This window comes from Saccopteryx bilineata, chromosome 4, assembly GCF_036850765.1.
Source record: "Saccopteryx bilineata isolate mSacBil1 chromosome 4, mSacBil1_pri_phased_curated, whole genome shotgun sequence".
NCBI lineage: Eukaryota > Metazoa > Chordata > Mammalia > Chiroptera > Emballonuridae > Saccopteryx > Saccopteryx bilineata.
This window is the reverse complement of record NC_089493.1, coordinates 69,009,478-69,032,457: the sequence shown is the minus strand read 5'-3', so window position 1 is coordinate 69,032,457 and position 22,980 is coordinate 69,009,478. Positions and strand designations below refer to the sequence as shown.

At 40.6% G+C, this 22,980-nt stretch overlaps 1 protein-coding gene across 3 annotated transcripts in view; it reads right to left on the bottom strand.

The window, feature by feature from the left end:
* Nucleotides 1-22,980, bottom strand: part of DMXL2 (Dmx like 2) — a 196,917-nt gene that overhangs the window by 125,686 nt on the left and 48,251 nt on the right. For all 3 annotated transcript variants that reach the window (XM_066276368.1, XM_066276370.1, XM_066276371.1), the window contains exons 2-6: nucleotides 15,279-15,404; nucleotides 12,471-12,542; nucleotides 9,062-9,140; nucleotides 8,130-8,265; nucleotides 7,039-7,105 (exon numbers count right to left, since the gene is read on the bottom strand). In XM_066276368.1, the coding sequence (XP_066132465.1) occupies nucleotides 7,039-7,105; nucleotides 8,130-8,265; nucleotides 9,062-9,140; nucleotides 12,471-12,542; nucleotides 15,279-15,404 (480 nt within the window). The remainder of the gene's footprint in view (nucleotides 1-7,038; nucleotides 7,106-8,129; nucleotides 8,266-9,061; nucleotides 9,141-12,470; nucleotides 12,543-15,278; nucleotides 15,405-22,980) is intronic.

Genomic DNA, 22,980 nt, shown 5'->3' with positions numbered 1-22,980 from the left:
TTGAAATCATATTAAACATTTTCTCTGATCACAATGGCATAAAACTAGAAATCAACCACAACAGAAAACTGAAAAATACTCAAACACTTGAGAACTAAATAGCATGTTATAAAAGCAGTACTGAGAGGGAAGTTGATACCATTACAGGCATACCTTAAGAAGCTAGAAAAAGCTCAAATAAACAACTTAACCCTGCATCTAAAAGAACTAGTAAAAGAACAGACAGTAAAGCCCAGAGGTATTAGAAGGAAGGAAATTATAAAGATCAGAGTGGAAATAAATGACATAGAGGCTAAAGAAATAATACAGAGGATCAATGAAACCAGGAGCTGGTTCTTTGAAAGGGTAAAGAAGATCGATGAAACTTTAACCAAACTCACCAAGAAAGAAAGAGAGAGGACTCAAATAAATAAAATTAGAAATGAGACAGGAGAAATAACAACTGACATAACAGAAATACAAAGGATTTTAAGAAAATACCATGAAGAACTGTATGCCAAAAAATTAGACAACCTAGATGAAATGGACAAATTCCTTGAAACATATAATCTTTAAAAATCAATCTGGAAGAATCAGAAAATTTGAATGACAACAAATGAGATCAAAACAGTTACCAAAAAACTCCCAACAGCCCTGGCTAGTTGGCTAAGCGGTAGAGCATCGGCCTAGCATGCAGAGGACCCGGGTTCGATTCCCGGCCAGGGCACACAGGAGAAGCGCCCATTTGCTTCTCCACCCCTCCGCCGCGCTTTCCTCTCTGTCTCTCTCTTCCCCTCCCGCAGCCAAGGCTCTCTTGGAGCAAAGATGGCCCGGGCGCTGGGGATGGCTCTGTGGCCTCTGCCTCAGGCGCTAGAGTGGCTCTGGTCGCAACATGGCGACACCCAGGATGGGCAGATTATCGCCCCCTGGTGGGCAGAGCGTCGCCCCATGGTGGGCGTGCTGGGTGGATCCCGGTCGGGCACATGCGGGAGTCTGTCGGACTATCTCTCCCCGTTTCCAGCTTCAGAAAAATGGAAGGAAAAAAAAAAAAAAAAAAAAACTCCCAACAAACAAAAGTCCTTGACCTGATGGCTTCACAAGTGAATTCTACCAAATATTCAAAGAAGAACTAACTCCCATCCTTTTCAAGCTATTTCAAAAAATTCAAGAGGAAGCAAGACTTTCAAGTTCCTTTTATGAGGCGAGCATAATTCTGATTTAAAAACCAGGCAAAGACAACACAAAGAAAGAAAACTATAGGCCAATATCCCTGATGAATTTAGATGCTAAAATCCTCAACAAAATATTATCAAACCGGATCCAACAACATATGAAAAAAATCAGACACCATGATCAAGTGGGATTTATTCTGAAGAGGCAAGGCTGGTACAATATTTGCAAATCAATCAATGCAATTCATCACATGAACAAAAGGAAGGAGAAAAAAGACATGATAATTTCAATAGATACAGAAAAAGCATTTGATAAAATCCAGCACCCATTCATGATCAAAACCCTCAGCACAGTGGAAATACAGGGAACATACCTCAACATGATAAAGGCCATCTATGACAAATCCACAGCCAGCATCATACTCAATGGGCAAAAATTAAAAGCAATACCCTTAAGATCAGAAACAAGGCAGGGGTGCCCCCTTTCACCACTCTAATTCAACATAGTTCTGGTAGTCCTAGCCACAGCAATCAGACAAGAAGAAGAAATAAAAGGCATCCAAATTGGAAAAGAAGAAGTAAAACTATCATTATTTGCAGATGATATGATATTGTATATAGAAAGCCCTAAAGTCTCAGTCAAAAAACTACTGGACCTGATAAATGAATTCAGCAAGGTGGCAGGATATAAAATTAATCCTCAGAAATCAGAGGCATTTTTATACACCAACAATGAACTGTCAGAAAGAGAAATTAAGGAAACAATCCCCTTCACTATTGCAATCAAAAACATAAAGTACCTAGGAGTAAATTTAACCAAGTAGATTAAAGACTTGTACTTGGAAAATTATAAAACATTGATAAAAGAAATCAAGGAAGGTTCTGGCCGGTTGGCTCAGCGTTAGAGCGTCGGCCTGGCGTGCAGGAGTCCCGCGTTTGATTCCCGGCCAGGGCACACAGGAGAAGCGCCCATCTGCTTCTCCACCCCTCCCCCTCTCCTTCCTCTCTCTCTCTTCCCCTCCCACAACCAAGGATCCATTGGAGCAAAGTTGGCTCGGGCGCTGGGAATGGCTCTATGGCCTCTGCCTCAGGTGCTAGAATGGCTCTGGTTGCAACAGAGCAACGCCCCAGATGGGCAGAGCATCGCCCCCTGGTGAGCATGCCGGTGGATCCCGGCTGGGCACATGCAGGAGTCTGTCTGACTGCCTCCCTGTTTCCAACTATAAAAAATACAAACAAAAAAAAAAAAAAAAAAGGAAAGAAAAGAAATCAAGGAAGATATAAACAAGTGTAAGCATATACCGTGCTCATGGTTAGGAAGAATAAACATCATTAAAATGTCTATATTACCCAAAACAATTTATAAATTCAATGCAATGCCAATGACATACTTCAAAGATATAGAACACATATTTCAAAAATATATATGGAACCAAAAGAGAACACGAACAGCTTCAGCAATCTTGAAAAGGAAGAATAAAGTGGGAGGTATCACACTTCCTGATATCAAGTCATATTACAAGGCCATTGTACTCAAAACAGCTTGGTACTGGCATAAGAATAAGCATATAGATCAATGGAACAGAACAGAGAACCCAGAAATAAACCCACACCTTTATGGACAACTGATATTTGACAAAGGAGATAAGAGCATACAATGAAGTAAAGACAGCCTCTTTAACAAATGGTGTTGGGAAAATTGAACAGCTACCTGCAAAAAAATGAAACTAGACCACCAACTTATACTATTCACAGAAATAAACTCAAAATGGATAAAAGACTTAAATGTAAGTCATGAAACCATAAACATCTTAGAAGAAAACATAGGCAGTAAGCTCTCTGACATCTTTTGCAGCAATATATTTGCTGATTAATCTCCACGGGCAAGTAAAATAAGAGACAGAATAAACAAATGGAATTATATCAAACGAAAAAGCTTTTGCACAGCTAAAGACAATAAGAACAAAAAAAAGACAATAAGAACAGAATAAAAAGACAAACTATACAATGGGAGAACATATTCGACAACACATCTGATAAGGGGTTAATAACCAAAATTTATAAAGAACTTGTAAAACTCAACACCAGGAACGTAAACAATCCAATCAAAAAATGGGCAAAAGAAATGAACAGACCCTTCTACAAAGAGGACATACAGATGGCCAATAGGCATATGAAAAAATGTTCCATATCACTAATCATTAGAGAAATGCAAATTAAAACCACAATGAGATATCACCTCACACCAGTCAGAATGGTGCTCATCCACAAAACAACACAGCGTAAGTGCTGGCGAGGATGTGGAGAAAAGGGAACCCTCCTGCACTGCTGGTGGGAATGCAGACTGGTGCAGCCACTGTGGAAAACAGTATGGAGATTCCTCAAAAAATTAAAAATCAAACTGCCTTTGACCCAGCTATCCCACTTTTAAGAATATACCCCAAGAGCACCATAGCACTGTTTCAAAAGGAGAAATGCACCTCCATGTTTATGGCAGCATTGTTCACAATAGTAAAGATCTGGAAACAGCCCAAGTGTCCGTCAGTGGAGGAGTGGATTAAAAAGCTGTGGTACATATACACAATGGAGTATTATGCAGCCCTGAGGAAGAAGGAAATCTTACCTTTTGTAACAACATGGATAGACCTGGAAACTATTATACTAAGTGAAATAAGCCAGGCAGAGAAAGAAAAATATCATATGACCTCACTCATTTGAGGAATCCAATGAACAATGTCAACTGAGCAACAGAATTGAGACAGAGAAGAGATCAAAGGTACCAGAGAAAAAGAGGACAGAGAAAAAGGGGATGATAGGATGGGATAAACTTGAAGGGAAGGGGGGAGGGCGCTATGTGGAGGGAGGCAAGGGAGATGTTGAGGGGAATAGGGGGAGGGGGAGATGCATTCAGGGCAACACTAGAATCTATGTAAACACAATAAATTAAAATCAATAAAAAAAAAGAATTATGGACTTAACACTTCTGGGAAGATGTGGTTTTCTCTATTTTTCTCATTTAAATATACCTAAAAGTCCTGCACATATGTAAAATTATATATAACTTTTACATATATTATATGTTATATAACATGATATATAACAATTATATATATTATATATGTTTTATATGTATAATATTATATATAAACAATTCAAACTGTTGGGGTTTTTTACTGTAGGTAAGGTGAAAAAAAAAAGTAATCCTAGAATAAGGAAAAAACTCTTGAAATTTAAAAATTAATAGCAGGAAATAATTATTCCAGAGTTTAAGCTAGAAAAATACACCCCAAAATTAAACAAAGACTTATAGAAATTTTAAAAAATTTGGGTTTTTTAAATTATTCCATTGATTTGAGATGGGGTGGGGATGGGAGGAATGGGGGAGGGTCGAAGAAGGAGCAGAGAGAGAGAGAGAGGCATCAACTAATTTTTCCACTTAGTTATTCCATTTAGTTGTGCATTCATTGGGTGCTTCTTGTATGTGCCCTAACTGGGGATCAAACCAGGAACCTCAGCACACCAGGACCACGCTCTATCTACTGAACGGCCCAACCAGGGCCTGAAAATTTTTTTTTAATTAAAAAAATGAAAAGATAGAAAAAGAGATGGGGAAAAAGGAAGGATCAGTACAGAGGATCCACATCTAAACAAAAGGAGAACCAGAAAGAGACAAAAGACAACATGAAAGGAAAAGAACAACACAAAAGAAGTAATATAATCTCCCTATCCTGGCCAGTTGGCTCAGCGGTAGAGCATCAGCCCGGCGTGTGGAAGCCCCAGATTCAATTCCTAGTCAGGGCACACAGGAGAAGCGCCCATCTGCTTCTCCACCCTTCCCCCTCTCCTTCCTCTCTGTCTCTCTCTTCCCCTCCCGCAGCCGAGGCTCTATTGGAGCAAAGTTGGCCCAGGCACTGAGGATGGCTCTGTGGCCTCTGCCTCAGGCGCTAGAATGGCTCTGGTCGCAAGGGAGCAATGCCCCAGGTGGGCTGAGAGCATCGCCCCTGGTGGGCATGCCAGGTGGATCCCGGTCGGGCACATGCGGGAGTCTGTCTGACTGCCTCCCCACTTCTAACTTTGGAAAAAAATACAAAAAAATAAAAATAAAAAAGTAATCTCCCTAAACTGAAGGATATGAGTTTTCCAATTAAACAGGCCCACCAAATTACCTACACATAAAAGTCTTTATCCCACAGAGATACACACTAAAATATTTATAGATGACTTCCTACACCATGACATCATCATGAAATTTCAGAACATTGGGGATAAATCTGAAGATTCTTAAAGCCTTTATAAGCTGAAGATGGGGACATATAGTCATAATGGCATTTTACTCCTTGAATGGCAACATTAGAAGCTAAAAAAGGCGCCCTGGCCAGTTGGCTCAGCGGTAGAGCGTCGGCCTAGCGTGCGGAGGACCCGGGTTCGATTCCCGGCCAGGGCACACAGGAGAAGCGCCCATTTGCTTCTCCACCCCTCCGCCGCGCTTTCCTCTCTGTCTCTCTCTTCCCCTCCCGCAGCCAAGGCTCCATTGGAGCGGAGATGGCCCGGGCGCTGGGGATGGCTCTGTGGCCTCTGCCTCAGGCGCTAGAGTGGCTCTGGTGGCAATATGGCGACGCCCAGGATGGGCAGAGCGTCGCCCCCTGGTGGGCAGAGCATCGCCCCTGGTGGGCGTGCCAGGTGGATCCCGGTCGGGCGCATGCGGGAGTCTGTCTGACTGTCTCTCCCCGTTTCCAGCTTCAGAAAAATGAAAAAATTAAAAAAAAAAAAATTTAAAAAAAAAAAAAAAAAAAAGAAGCTAAAAAAGGCAATAGAACTATGACTTAAAAAATTCTGGGCAAAAGATATTTTCAACCCAATTCTCTGCCCAGCCAAATCAAGCATAAAACAGAAGAAATTTTTGTTCAGATTTATAAGGCCTCAATGCATTTTTTCACATTCAACATTTATAAGGAATCTACTAGAGGATATTCCCACAAAATAAGGAAAGAGGAAGATAAATGACACTAAGAAACAGGAAATTCAACCAAGGAAATAATCAAAGACAATTTCCGGAGACTACTAAAAGTAAATCCCAAAATCACAGCTCTACCTTAGACTTGGAGAGAACTAAGCCAGGCTGGAACAAAGAGAACACACATCTCCAAGATACCTCCTCTTTGGGATTATAATGAGAAGATGCAAAAACTGTCAGAGGTTTAGGAGATAAATTAGGTACATAGAAAACTAAGCAAACAATAAAACAAAGTAATTATAAACACCAAAGTAATTATTCTATGAAGAATATTCTGCATAATCAATAATGTAAACAATACATACTGATATATGCAAAATTATGAGATACCTAGATCAGTAGATGGGAAAAAGGGAAATGAATATGTGTATGTGTTAGAAGTAAAGATAGGTTTGGAATGATCAGCTAGAAAACTGAAGTCTCAGCTGCCTTAGGAGGAAGGCAAGAGGTGATACATAAAAATAAAGAAAGAAGAACCAGGAAATGAGAGCAAAAGCAAGTTGTTTAGGAATATGAGAGGAAGTACCCAAACACACAGTTTGACAAATAACTGCCTCCAGGAAGACGGGAGTGATTCTTTTCATTGTGACTCTGTTTTACTTTTAAATTATAGACATGCGCTATTTTCAAAACAAAATTAATTTTTTAAAACAGACTTTTTCTAAAAGGTTATATAAGAAGAATAATAAAAGCCATTATTTCCTAAGTGCCTACTGCCTATGGGAAGCATACCTGATCGTTTACAAATCTATCACTATTCCTCAGGCCACCTTTGCAGAGTAATATTATCCTAATTTTACAGACGAGAAAACTAAAAAGAAAAATAGGAACATTTTTGTTTTGTTTCTTTTATGTTTTGTTTGGTCCTTTTACCTTTCCAGCAGTAGCAAAATATTCACCATCAGGGGACCATTCCATCAAATGTACAGACACTGAAGTTCTAAAAATAAAAAAAATTAAAGAGTTAACATTTTTGAAATCTGGAAAACTATATATAAACAGTTAAAATAAGATTTTTAACATCATCAGAACTAAAGTATTTTTAACTCTCTAAAAATAAAATATTTCAGCTCTGGTGGGCTGGTTCAGTGGTAGAGTGTTGGCCTGTCATATGGACGTCCCAGATTCGATTCTTAGGGCACACAGGAGAAATGACCATCTGCTTCTCCACCCCTCCCCCTCCCCTTCTCTCTATCTCTCTTCCACTCCGCAGCCATGGCTCTATGGCCTCACCTTAGGTGCTAAAATAGCTCAGTTGCTGAGCAAGAGCAATGGCCCCAGATGGGAAGAGCATCACCGGGGTAGGGGGCTCGCCTGGTTGATCCCAGTCAGGGCACATACAGGACTCTCACTCTGCATCCCCGCTTCTCACTTAAGAAAAATTTTAAAAATAAATAAATAACGTATTTCTCCTCCCTAAAAATACAAATTAATTAAAACTAATGGTGTCACTCTGGGTGTCCAAAAAGAAGTGCAATTAACATAACTGATATCTCTACCTACAAGTCCCACCAACATCCTAAATATATATAGCATGTTAATAACTAAGCTCATCATCTTCCTTGGCTAATTGGTCCCCTTCACATAATGCATATTGTTAATAGTTCAGCCATCCATCTACTTAAAAAAGTGGCTGGCAACTTTCACGTCTTTCTCTCCTACCACAATCACGTCTCTCCCATTAAGGAGTAATTCCTATGTACCAACCCTGTCAACCCAAGTCCTGAGGTTATACTATAAAAATATTTTGTCCTTTTCTTAATCAACTATAGCATAGATTGAAGGATGATATTATAATGAGTTCTTGTTAGAAAAATTCTACTCTATAGGCTTCTAAATGCAATGGTAATTTAGAAAAATAAAGATGATTGTGACAGGATATTAAGATGACTGTGAAAGGGAACATACACATACTTTAGGAAACTTTTAAATTAATAAACATGACAAAGGAGTTAGACACTAACTTGCACTGCCAGATGCATTTCCAATCGTTTAAAACAAGAGGAATTTTATTATCAATTTCTTCCTCTTCTTCCAGAATGTCACCTCCTGGAGGAGCCCACAACTGAATAGAATCAGTTGCTGTCAACAATCTGTTATCTGAAAATTAAAGAAAGTTCTCATGAATAAGCAAAGATTATCTAGAGAAAGATACATGTGGTCTTCTAAATTATATTTTGAAAAATAAACAATATTGCACAACACTTGCGGTATATCCATTTAAAAGTTGTAAGAATTCACTAAACAATAAAGAGTAGTTATTGGGAGAAAACTGAAAATAAAAAACTGCTTTACTGGCGAAGAGCTATTATGTATCAGGTTAACTTTTAAAAAAGAAAAAGCAGAAGAATAAAAAAAAACAAGCCCAAGAAATACCAAGAAATATCAAGATGTAAGGTGTAATTAAAAATTAATGACATTTGTTTTTCTACTTGATATATAAAATTCACCCTCATTAACTGTGAACATAAACAGGGACAAAGGCCATTATCATTAGAGATTTCTAATCTTTCAAAATTAAAGACAGTAACTTCCTGAAGTACTAACACAAGATAGGTTTTGTTTTGTTTTGATCCTGTTTAATTTCTTACTTTCTTTTTTAATAAATATAGTTAAGGGTAAAATGCAGCACATTTTCACTAAAGGAACAAATCATCACTGTTTTTAAAATAAATATTCAAAGACGGGGGTGGGGGGGAGGCCAGAACTAATAATAAATAAATTTAGCACTGTATGAAGCAGTTTATACCAAGAAGAAAAAAGTATACTCATTCACACTAGCAAAAAAAAAAAAATACTATTGGTCATTTTTATTATGAGACTATATCACATTGTAATCATACATTTAAAACAAATTATTTACTTTTCATAATTTTTAAATATAATCACTGAATACCTTGAGGGTCCCATGCTAAATTGTATGTCACAGAACTCAAAAAAAATTGCCCAGTTTTAAGCCACTGACACTTGAGTTGCTGAAACATAAAGAGAAAGAAAAAGGTATATTTTTAAAATAATATCCACAAACACTACCATTTCATCATTTTCTTCAACTTAAGACCTTATGATCTAAAACAAAGATGTCAATATTTCACTATTATTTTCAAAATACTGTTTTAAACAGAAAACTTCCAAAGGTTCCACTTACTTTTTATCCTACCATATCTAGTTGCTCGCCATGCCCAAACAAAGCATGTTCTCTCAGGCCTTCTTCCATACCTACAAACACATTCTTACACTTAAAAATATCCAATCCTCTCTTCAACTGCCAACTCCTATGCTTACATCAAGATCTAGCTAAATCGTCACCTCTGCTGTGAAGCCTTTTCTGACATCCTAGCAGCACTCATATATCATTATAACATTGGTCACACTAAATTATTATTTGTTCATATGTCTGATTCTCCTATGACATCACAACTCCTCTAGGGCAGAAACTATGTCTTTTGTGCTGTAATGGTTAGTATGCAGATATTCCAAAAATGTTTACGAAAATAAATTCTCCTTAGAAAGAAGTGCAATGCCTAAAATAAAACTAGATATACCTCCCATAAAGTCAAAAAATTTGAATTATCTAATATATAAAATCCACAAACCTGACTTATATTTATTTAAATAATTTCCATCCTTTTTCCCTATTATTTTCATTCTAAAAGGTAGAGAGAAGATTTAAAGGTTAAAAGTCAAAGGCCTTTACCATGAAATATAGTATCTAGTTAAAAAGAAGTTTAGATATTTCTTTGTAGTAGATAAATATAAAATGACCTTTTGTGGAAGTATTCTGCAATGTAAAGCTATGTGACCTTAGGCAAATTATACATTAACTGCTTGGACAACAATATTAATAAATGGTAATTCCTTCTCTCTTTACAATATTTTTAGTATATTTAACAATTAAATATTTTACTCAAGATTTGACTGCCAGAAGCAGAATTTTAGATTATAACTGCAACTTGAATTTTATTATCCAAAACTAATTTTATATTTTTTATTCAGGGAAAATGTTATTTTTCTACCACAGTCACAATTGTATTTTAAATACTGTTGAACAGGTGTATTTCAAAGTAATTATTAAATAATTTCTAAAATGATTAACCTCCCAATATACTCTTTCCTTTAGTATTTCTTGGAATATAATCTGTGAACCAAATACATAGCAGAAATTTAGACAGTGAGGCCTGGAATTTGAATTTTTAGTAAGTACTCTAGGTCAGTGGTCCCAACCCCCAGGCCGCGGACTGGTACTGGTCCATGGGCCATTTGGTACCAGTCCACAGAAAAAGAATAAATTTATTGATTTTTTTTTAGAGAGAGAGGAGTGAGAGAGAGAGACAGAGAGAGAGAGAGAAGGGGGAGGAGCAGGAAGCATCAACTCCCATATGTGCCTTGACCAGGCAAGCCCAAGGTTTCGAACCGGCGACCTCAGTGTTCCAGGTCGATGCTTTATCCCACTGCGCCACCACAGGTCAGGCCAGAAAAAGAATAAATAATTTACATTATTTCCATTTTATTTATATTTAAGTCTGAACGATGTTTTATTTTTTAAAATGACCAGATTCCCTCTGTTACATCTGTCTAAGACACACTCTTGATGCTTGTCTCGGTCACGTGATACATTTATCCGTCCCACCCTAAAGGCCGGTCTGTGAAAATATTTTCTGACATTTCTGCTCTAGGTGACTCTTATTTAACACACTCTAAAATTTATTATCCATTATCATAGGGAAAGACTAATATTTTAAATGGTATTTTTTAGAAGTTCAAAAAGAAATTCAAATATGTACATTTAATGAAATATCAAAACCACTTCTTTTAATGTACTTAAGAATATACTATTAAAAATTACTGATAAATATATACTCTTGGAATTCAAATTGTACATTGGCAGTTTTGACTGAGTAATGATGGAGTTCTAATTCATGTAGTGATTTTTTAAAGTTAATAATCCTAATAATTTTCTGAATATTAAGTAATACAGCACACAGAATGAACCTTAATGGTTCTCAATGATGATAGACTACTGAGCTGCTAAGTGAATTTACCTAAGCTCCTAACTCCATTCAACAAATATTTATGAGACTCTGATGCTCCAGATACATTCTAAAGCAGAGGTCGGGAATCTTTTTGGCTGAGAGAGCCATAAACGCCACATATTTTAAAATGTAATTCCATGAGAGCCATACAATGACCCATGTATACAATACATTATGCATTATCCAATAAAAATTTGGTGTTGTCCTGGAGGACAGCTGTGATTGGCTCCAGCCACCTGCAACCATGAATATGAGCGGTAGGAAATGAATGGATTGTAATACATGAGAACGTTTTATATTTTTAATGTTCTTATTTTTTTTATTAAAGATTTGTCTGCGAGCCAGGTGCAGCCATCAAAAGAGCCAGATCTGGCTCGCGAGCCATAAGTTCCCGACCCCTGTTCTAAAGTATCTGGATTCTAGGGTTGCATCAGTGAACAAAAAACTAAAACTAAAACTAAGCCCAGCCCCCTACCCCCATGGAGCTTACATTCTAAACAGTAAACAATAAATAAGTAAACAAGATAAGCACTATACAAAAGTATTAAAAATAGAAGATGGAGGTTAGAATAAAGGTGGTAAATGCAAGTGACAATCTTTAAAAGGGTAGTCAAGGTAGAACCCATTGAGAAGGTATTATTAGCAAAAACTTAAAAGTTATCTGCAGGAGCTGGCCCTAGAGCTATCTAGAGAAAGAATATTCCAGACAAAGAACAAGCAATACAAAGGCCCTAAGATAGGAGAATAACTGTTCTAAGAACAGTAAAAACACCAGCATGGCTGGAATGATATCAGAGAAGACAGAATAGTAAGAGATGAGCTGTGAGTACTAGTAGTAAGTGGGTGCTGGGGGGAAGAAAAGCAGCAATCTATTTTAAGGCTTTCTGACTTTGAATCTGAGGGCAATATGAAGCCATTATAGAATTTTAAGCAGAGAACTATCATAATCTGCTCTGTTGAGAACAGAGAAGGATAGAGAGGAGGATAGAGAACAGAGACTAGTAATCTAGACAAGAGATAACAGTAGTTCAACTTGGGTACATCCCAATTAACAAGGTAAATTTCAATTAGCAATATTCCAGAAAACTAACTTTCTACAAGGCATAGGGATATATTCCTAGTGCATATAAAAGGTCTTACCCCAAAGCATCAGACTAACTTCACATTGATATTCCAGATCACCTTCAGCACTAACCCTTAAGGAGCTCTTTCTCGCTAACACTTCATTCTAAACTTAATTCTTAAAGTTTTCTACTATCATTTAATACTTACACAATTTCTCTTATGAGAATTTACACCCAAGGGCTCAAAAATACAAACAGCATTACCATACGAAGCTGCAATCTAAAAAAAGAATAGACAAAGCATTAATATTTAGGAAAAGAAAAAACAAAGATAACCTTGTTTTCACAATAATGTATAAACTAATTACGTATAATACAACCCCAATACAGTATTCGTGGTTTATTCTTTTCCATAAACATAACTGGAAGAGTACTGAACTTAAGAAACTCTTCTCTCTTACCATAAATTCAGTAGGCTTTATTGCACATATCAAATACAAGGTTGACCTACTCAAAGAAATCATTGCTTTCTACAAGAATTTTTATCTTGTCAAGATAGAAATAACTTTATTAACAAAAACACATTTCAATGGTACATCTGTCAAAAACTTTATAGTTAAGTAAATATAATATAAAAAAGTAAATATAAGTAACAGGTATTAAAAATATATCAAATAAAATGACATTAATGATAACATCAAACAAAATACCAACTGGGAAAACCAGCTAGAAGGAATACAGAAATGGACTAAGGAGAAATCAGAGAGATATCAGCTGCAACTGCAGGAGAAAGAGTTGCTACAGACATCTGCAGTGGACTTAGCTAGCTATGAATTTGGGGACCGGGAGGACTCTGCTCTAGGTCATATACCTGCTATGAAGGGATATAAATCCCTCTGTTCCTAGAAACTACCAGAGCCTGCTTTCCAATAATTCCTTGAAGCCATTTCCCAGTTCATCCTCCTCTTGACAAGAGGAAATCAACTACAGGGAACAGACCAAAAACCATCCCTTCTGACACATCTGGACCTATCAGTTAACTCATAAAACTAAATTATGTATATATATTAAGGCCAGCCAAAAGGTCTACTGTATTTTCAGGCTACTCCCATGCCAAAAAGTGATTTTAACTGTTACTTAATATATGACATTCTTTCCAAGAAACAGCTTTTAATCCACAATGGTGGGAGGAAGCTACTTAAAATGCCTGGCTGAGGTAATACTTAGGGACAAAAAGGGTTATGAATGATCACTTCAATATGTCAATGAATGAGTGAATGATTATAGATGACTAACACAGGTTATAAATGTGAAAGGCCCTGGCAGGTTGGCTCAGAGGTAGAGTGTTGGCCCGGCATATGGATGTCCCATGTTCAATTCCCAGTCAGAGCACACAGGAGAAATAACCAACTGCTTCTTCACCCCTCCCTCCCTTCTCTCCCCACCCCAGTAGCGATGGCTCAACCAGTGATTGGTTGGAGTGCATATTCCCTGGGAGCTGAGGATGGCTCCATGGAGACTCTGCCTCAGGCACTAAAAGTAGTTCAGTTGAGAGCATGGCTTCAGATGGTCAGAGCACTGGCCCTAGACAGGGGTTGCCAGGTGGATCTCAGTTGGGGCACGTGCAGGAGTCTGTCTATCTCCCCTCCTCCCAGTTGGAAAAGAAGAAAAATAAATTAAATAAATAAGTAAATGTGAGAGTATCACAAGGACTGGGGATAAAGGAAATAAAACATAATACATCAAAGATGTCACAATTTTGCCTTCTTTACTTTCAACCAGGTAAGAAAAAGTAGAAACACCAACGTCTTACATATCTCTTTAAAACTTTGCTCGCAGATAATGTTTATTGTGATTATCATCACCTAAATAATTTACTAAAATTAATCTCCGACAACTATTGTCCATCTCTAGGTAGGTTTAAAGCTACCCTGTTGTCCCTAAGGAGATGAGTAATAAAAAAGTAATGAAAGAAATTTGACACTTTCAATGTTCCCTAAAAAGTAAACAATGCTAGCTTAAGGAAAAAAATGAGAAAAAAAATCAGAAAAGCAATAAACAAATATCAGAAAACAATAGGAAATCCAGTGTTCAATATTAGGTCAACTGTATCACTGGATTGTCATATTACAGTACGTTTACACAAATACTAAAGCTTGATACCAGCAGCAGAGTGAGACAGTAGAAATGGCATAATTTATTATTTGACATGTTTGCATGATTACTATTTATCACCATGAATATTATGATTTAACATATCCTTGATAAAATTTATTACTCAGTAAAGAAAAATTTCTAGAACACTAAGGCTGTTTAAATTATTACAATTATTATAGCAAAAAAATCTCATTTTCATACGCTTGTAGAGCCATTCAACTCTGCTATTGGCCTTACTGAATTGCTAGAGTATACAATATGTTCTATTTAGTTTACATATAACCAAAATTTGATGTACATTATGCTTGCAATTTTGGAGAAGGGATACATGTGGTGAAATTTTAACTATTTCAAAACAAACCCTCTTTTAAAGTCTGAAAGAATGGATTTTAAGATTCTTCACTCAACAAATAAACTTTTATTAAATTAATAGAAACTTTATAAAGTGACAAATATTATACTAGACACTAACAACTTGCTAAATTTGATAAAACTTTACTGTTATTGTAATTTGGGAGATAAGGGGTACTAGACGGAGAAAGTTTACTTCCCTACTATTGGTTTACTGTAATAGCTGCTAGAATTATTAACTGGCAGAATATCAGTGCCCACAGGATTGTGAGGCCTACAGATCTTTCATGATAGAATATATCTGTAGAACAGTTAATTATCACATCATCAACTTAATCACTCTTTATAATTCGTATACAACCAATCACTTCTGCCCCCTCCTAGAATAGCCACCTAAGCAAGGTACATTTATAGAAAATTGTAGGCAAACCTTGTAAAAAAAGATAAGAATATTCTGAGATTGTTAAATATATTAAAAGCTATTTAATAAAGTAATTAAATCCCTTACTCTTCCATGTTGGTTAGAACACTCCACACAGCTGACTTGGATGTTTCCATGCTTAGCACCAGGAATGATCTGCACACATTCAAAGTCACTTGCCAAAATAACAATATCACAGCCTGATCCATATGCCTAAAAAAAAAAAAAAAAAAAAATTTATGTAAGATATGTAACTTTTGAATTATTATATATATAATAGTTAAGCTTAGATTTTGTTGCCATAGTAATGTATACTTTGACACATTTTACAGAAATAGTTAATGTAACAATTTTAATATCAATTTCCAAAAAAGAATGTTAAAAGTCACATAAAAAATGGGGTAATAACACTCCATGAATTACCACTCAACAACTGTTACTAACAGGAAAAGGTTTCTTTCAGTTCTGAAACACTACAGCCTCTATCCTGCAGGTCATAAATCATTCTGTTTAAAGAGCCAAAGCTCATCTCAGTAAACCCTAAAAAATAAAACATTCATCTGAAAGTAATAAGACATTGAAGGCTGTAACTGTGTTCCCAGGGTTCAAAGCAAGCTTAAGAAAGATAGAAATCAGATAGGGGGGTGGGGCCAGGATCCAAGATGGCCACAGAATAGGTGGAAGATACAGACACCTCCTCCTGGCACCAAACTGCATTTACAGCTAACTTACAGAGCAATGACTAACTGAAGGACAGCTGAACAAAAGAATTATATCCAAGGATTCATTTAAAAAAACTACACAGAGACTGGTAAGAAGGGAGGAGACATGAAGAAGGCTGGCCCCTGCACCCAGGTGCGGTAGCTGAAAACCTGGAGGGATCTCAGCTGCAAAGATCCCCCTTGAGAAACGTGGGGTCTCAGTCCCAAAGAAACCCCCCCAAACTAGAGCACAAGGACCGGGAAGAGAAGCCTACATAGCATCGGGCAGTAAAAATCAGCAAGGACTGTATCTGTTGAAAAGAGGAGGGAGTCTGCTAGAATTCCAGGGGCTCTCCTAAATGGCAGTGTACAGGAGCCCACTCTTGGGCACTCCACTCACCTGGGGCTCTGGTAGAGGGAAGGCAATTCCGGGCATATGAAAGCCATAAAGAGAAGAGATCTGGGTGGCATGGCTCTAGGGAGAGATCTGGAGGGTCGGCTACTGAGGTCTTGGTCCTGAGTCAACACACACCACCCTCAAGTGCCATTTCCCAAAATCAGGCTCTCCTACACTTACAGCATATGCTGGCAGAGTGTGCTAACCTGGTCCTCCAAATACTGGCAACACTACCTTGCCAAGTTCGAGTCCGGCAGAAAGGACTGTTGGCTGCACCCAAAAGGGACCTGTGGTGTGTTTTTTCTCTAGAAACTTAAGGCAAACTCTGATGATCATTGAACAGTGTGGTTTTGGAATGGGGGTAAATTTTTCCCACCTCCTGTGGGTTCTGCAGGCATGCCCAACAGAATACTCCCTTTTCAGGGTCTCTGGCTGCACAGCTGTGGAGCTAAAGGAAGATGTGTAGCTTGCTCCCCTCCCATGGGTCTGTGCCACCCCCAGTGAGGGGCTTCCTTGATCTGCATTCCCAAATCCCACTGGCCCTGACCTGTTGAACTCAGAGCTGGGACCTTCAGCATGACCCCTCTGGAGCCTCCTCTTAGGTTTCTGGTGGCACGGCTACAAAGACAGGGTGAGGCATGCAGCTCATTTCCCTTCCAAGAGCCACGGCCACCCTCAGTGGAGGGCTGCCTTGATCTCTTCCTCCAAGTCCTGCTGGCCTTGTCCTGCTGGGCTCAGTTCCGCAGGGAAGGGAGTGCAGTCTGGAACTGGGACATCTGGCTGAGGCCTCATTGGGGTCACTGGCTGCACAGCTGCGGAGCTAAGGGAAGATGTGTAGCTTGCTACCCTCCCGTGGACCAGTGCCACCTCACAACAAAAGACTACCTTGATCTACTTTTATACGTCCCATTAACCCTGGCCGGCTGGGGTCAGTTCCATGGGGGTAAGGTGGCTCCACTCAGAGCTGGAACATTCGGAGTGCATCTCCCTCAGAGGCTCCAGTCTGGGGTTTGAACAGGCATGGCTACAGAGCTAAGGAGAAGAGTGCGGTCCTCCCCTCTCCTGTGGCCGGGCCAGTGCCACCCCCAATGGAAGGCTTTCTTGATGTCTTTGCCCAAGTCCCAGTGGCCCCATCCTGCTGAGCTTGCTTCTGCAGGGGGAACATCTGGCTGCACCCAATCTGAACCTGTGGTGTGTTCCTCCTAGGGGAGCTACAGCTGGAGACTTTAGCAGAGACTGGGTGGTATGGGCTCTGAGGTACAGACCAGATTCTCCCCACTGAGTGCCTGACCACACTGCCCTAAGTAGGGAACCCATTAGCCCCGTTCTCCCAACTCAGTCGCCCCACCCTACCAAGCTTGAGCCATCTGGAAGGATCAATGGGGAACAGACAGCTTGAGTCCACTCTACAACCCTTCTTCATAAAACTCTGGAGGGAGCTCAGGACACTTCAGAGGGTTGTGGAATAACCAACAGGTAGCCACCAACCTCAGGGAGAGTCGGACTTTTATTGATATGTCCCCAGCTGAGAGTTTCAGGAAGCTGAGCCCAGTATACACCTGGACCCTCCCACACACACCCAAGCCAAGTAGACACAACCACAAATATTCAGCAGCAAGGTAGCTACAGATAGGTAGCCCAAGGCTGGTTACACACCGTGTCTGTCATCAACCTGCACCAGAGCTTTGGCCAAGGAGAACCAAAACCGATATACCCAGTGGTGGGCTTCTTCAAACCACACCAGAGCTCACCTGATCGGTGGTGGTGCAGTGGATAGAAGGTTGCCCTGGGATGCTGAGGTCCCAGGTTTGAAACTCTGAGGCCAGTAGCTTGAGCACAGATTCATCTGGCTTGAAGCCCAAGGTCACTAGCTTGAGCCCAAGGTCAATGGCTTGAACAAGGAGTCACTGACTTAGCTGGAGCACCCAGTGAAGGCTCACATGAGAAGCAATCAATGAACAACTAAAAGTGCCACAGCTATGAGTTGATACTTCTCATCTCTCTCCCTTCCTATCTGTCTCTCTCTCTTGCAAACCCCCCCCCAAAAAAAAAACCCACACCAGAGCTCAATTCAACCACTGATACAAATGGCACAGCCAAAGGGGGACTCCAGAAAACACAGACCTAGCCAGGAACAACTCTGTCTCAGGAGGGCAGCCCCTGAACAGCAACTCATACATGGTGAATGAGGTCTGTCCTTATACTCAGCCAGCCTGACAGTTAACACTAACCACAAATGGTCCAACAGCATTCAAGACTCAACTACAATAGAAGAGGGCACATTACCCATATATGAATCATTTCTGAAGCACCTAACTCAGGTGATCAAGAAGATTGCAACAGCCTGACCAGGCAGTGGCACAGTGGATAGAGTGTCAGACTGGGATGCCGAGGACCCAGGTTCAAGACCCCGAGGTCACCAGCTTGAGTGCGGGCTCATCTGGTTTGAGCAAAAGCTCACCAGCTTGGACCCAAGGTCACTGGCTTGAGCAAGGGGTTACTCGATCTGCTGAAGGCCCACAGTCAAGGCACATATGAGAAAGCAATCAATGACAACTAAGGTGTCGCAATGCATAACAAAAAACTAATGATTGATGCTTCCCATCTCTCCGTTCCTGACTGTCTGTCCCTGTCTATCCCTCTCTCTCTCTCTCTGTCTCTGTAAAAAAAAAAGAAGAAGAAGAAGAAGATTGCAACAATGAGACCCACAGGCACCTAAGCTTGAGGGTCATAGCAGAGATCTGCCTAATACACAAACACAAAAAGGCAGACAAAATGTGGAAACAAAGAAATTTTCCCCATATGAACAAACAAGAGAAATTGCCAGAAAATGAAAGCAACCAAAAAACAACATACAGAGTTTAAAACAATGGTTGTAAGGATGCTCAAGGATCTTAGGGGAAGAATAAATTATCTCAGTGAGAACTTACACAAAGAGATAAGCAAGCACTAAAAAGAACAGAAAAACCATTAAAAAAGAACCAATCCAAAATGAAGAATTTAATATCTGAATACATTAGAAGGAATCAACAGCAGGGTAAGTACAGCAGAGGATCAAATCAGTTATTAGAGGCCCTGGCCGGTTGGCTCAGCGGTAGAGCGTCGGCCTGGGGTGCGGGGGACCCGGGTTCGATTCCCGGGCAGAGCACATAGGAGAAGCGCCCATTTGCTTCTCCACCCCCCCTCCTTCCTGTCTCTCTCTTCCCCTCCCGCAGCCGAGGCTCCATTGGAGCAAAGATGGCCCGGGTGCTGGGGATGGCTCCTTGGCCTCTGCCCCAGGCGCTAGAGTGGCTCTGGTCGCGGCAGAGCGACACCCCAGAGGGGCCGAGCATCGCCCCTGGTGGGCGTGCCGGGTGGATCCCGGTTGGGCGATTGCGGGAGTCTGTCTGACTGTCTCTCCCCGTTTCCAGCTTCAGAAAAATACAAAAAAAAAAAAAAAAATCAGTTATTAGAGAACAAGATTAACAGTAAGCACCCAAGCAAAGAATCAAAAAGAGAAGAAAAATTTTAAAATAAGGAAATCTAGGGGACCTCTGGGACAAATCAAGTATAACAACATCCACATCATAGGGGTACCAGAAAAAGAAGAAGGTGCCTGACTTGTGGTAGTGCAGTAGATAAAGCATTGATCTAGAATGCTGAGGTCACTGGCTCGAAACCCCAGGCTTGCCCAGTCAAGGCACATACAAAAAGCAACCACTATGAGTTGATGCTTCCTGCTACTCCCCTCTTTCCTTTCTCTCCTCTAAATCAATAAATAAAATCTTTTTTAAAAAGAAGAGGAAGAATACAGTAAACAAGGGAAAGAGAATCTGTTTGAAGAAATAATGGCTAAAAACTTCCCTAACTTTGTGGAAAAAAAAGCACACAAGTTCAGCAACCACAAAGTCTCAATCAAGATGAACACAAAGAGGCCCACACCAAGATACAACATCATTAAAATGCCACAGGTTAAAAACAGTAGAAGAATCTTACAAGCAGCAAGAAAAGCCTGACCTGTGGTGTTACAGTAGATAAAGCATTGACCTGGAATGCTGAGGTCACAGGTTTGAAACCCCAGGTTGCCCAGTCAAGGCATGTACAAGAAGCAACTACTACAAGTTGATGCTTCCCGTTCCTCCATCTATCATTCTCTCTCTCTCTATGAACTCTAAAATCAATAAATAAAATATTTTTTAAAAAAAGAAAGAAAACAAGCCCATTGACTATTGCAACAACAAAACAAATAAAGTACCTAGGAATAAATTTACCAAGGAAGTAAAAGATCTGTACTTGGAAAATTACAGGATACTGAAAAAAGAAACTGAGGAAGATACAAATAAGTAAAAGCATATACTGTGTTCATGGGTTAAGAATTAACATCATTAAAATATCCATACTGCCTGACTGGGCAGTGGGACAGTGAAGAGAGCATCAGACTGGGACGTGGACGACTCAAGTTCAAAACCCTGAGGTCGCCAGCTTGAGCATGGGCTCAACTGGTTTGAGCAAGGCCCACCAGCTTGAACCCAAAGTCACTGGCTTGAGCAAGGGGTCACTTGGTCTGCTGTAGCCCTCCGATCAAGGCACATATGAGAAAGCAATCAATAAACAACTATGGTGCTGCAACGAAGAATTGATGCTTCTCATCTCTCTCCCTTCCTGTCTGTCCCTACTTGTCCCTCTCTCTGTTGCTGTCACACACAAAAAATGTCCATAATTCCCTGGCCAGTTGGCTCAGTGGTAGACTGTCAGCCTGGCATGTGGATGTCCTGGGTTCAATTCCTGGTCAGGGCACACAGGAGAAGCACCCATCTGCTTCTCCACACCTCCCCCTCTTGCCTCTCTCTCTCTTTTCCTCCCACAGCCATGGCTCCAATGGAGCAAGCTGGCCTCAGGCACTGAGTATGGCTCCATGGCCTCCGCCTCAGGCGCTAAGAAGAGCTCAGTTGCCAAGCAACAGAGCAAGCCCCAGATGGGCAGAGAGCCCACCCTTTAGTGGGCTTTCCGGGTGGATCTCTGTCAAGGCGCATGAAGGAGTCTGTCTCTCTGCCTCCCCTCCTCTCACTGAATTAAATAAATAAATATGTAAACAAATAAACAAACAAAACATCCATGCTACCCAAAGCAATATATAGATTCAACATAATTAAATTACTGCCTGACCAGTGATGGCAAAGTGGATAGGCATGGACCTGGAATGCTGAGATTGCCGGTTCAACACCCCAGGCTTGCCCTGTCAGGGCACATACAAGAAGCAACTACTATGGGTTGAGGCTTCCTGTTCCTCCCTCCTTCTCTCTCTCTCTTTCTCTTCTCTAGAATTAATAAATAAATAAATAAAAAAATACCAATGGCTGCCTAACCAGGCAGTAGCACAGTGGATAAAGCACTGGCCTGGAACACTGAGGACCCAGGTTTGAAACCCCAAGGCTGCCGGCTTGAGCATGGACTCACCAACTTGAACACAGGGTCACCAGCTTGAGTGTGGGATCCTAGACATGACTCCATAGTCAAAGGCTTGAACCCAAAGGTCGCTGGCTTGAAGTCCAAGGTCGCTGGCTTGAGCCCAAGGTCACTGACTTGAACAAGGGGTCACTGGATTGGCTGGAGCCCCCAGGGCAAGGCACATATAAGAAAGCAATCAATGAACAACTAAGGTGCCGCAACTATGAGTTGATGCTTCTCATCTCTCTCCCCCCCCCCCCATCTGTCTGTCCCTGTCCGTGTCTCTCTCTCTCAGTAAAAAAAAAAAATTAAAATTAAAAATACCAATGGTGGCCCTGGCCAGTTGGCTCAGTGGTAGAGCGTCGGCCTGGCGTGCAGAAGTCCCGGGTTCAATTCCCGGCCAGGGCACACAGGAGAGGCGCCCATCTGCTTCTCCACCCTTCCCCCTCTCCTTCCTCTCTGTCTCTCTCTTCCCCTCCCGCAGCCGAGGCTCCATTGGAGCGAAGATGGCCCGGGCGCTGGGGATGGCTCCTTGGCCTCTGCCCCAGGCACTAGAGTGGCTCTGGTCGCAACAGAGCAACACCCCGGAGGGGCAGAGCATCGCCCCCTGGTGGGCAGAGCGTCGCCCCTTAATGGGCGTGCCGGGTGGATCCCGGTCGAGCGCATGCGGGAGACTGTCTCTCCCCGTTTCTGGCTTCAGAAAAATACAGGGGGAAAATAAAAACCCAATGGTGGCCTGACCAGGCGGTGGCGCAGTGGGTAGAGCGTTGGACTGGGATTCAGAGGACCCAGGTTCAAGACCCCGAGGTCGCTTGAGCACGGGCTCATCTGGTTTGAGCAAAAGCCCACCAGCTTGAACCCAAGGTCGCTGGCTCCAGCAAGGGGTTACTCAGTCTGCTGAAGACCCGCGGTCAAGGCACATATGAGAAAGCAATCAATGAACAACTAAGGTGTTGCAACACGCAATGAAAAACTAATGATTGATGCTTCTCATCTCTCTCCGTTCTTGTCTGTCTGTCCCTGTCTATCCTTCTCTCTGACTCACTCTCTGTCTCTGTAAAAAAGAGGGGAAAAAAATACCAATGGTGTATTTCACAGATCTAGAACAAATATTCCAAAAATTATTATGGAACCAAAAAAAGAATGCAAATAGCCTCAGCAAACTTGAGAAAAAAGAACAAAGATGGAGGTAGCAAAATATCTGATATCAAACTATACTACAAGGCCACTGTAATTAAAAGAGCCTGGTACTAATATAAGAACA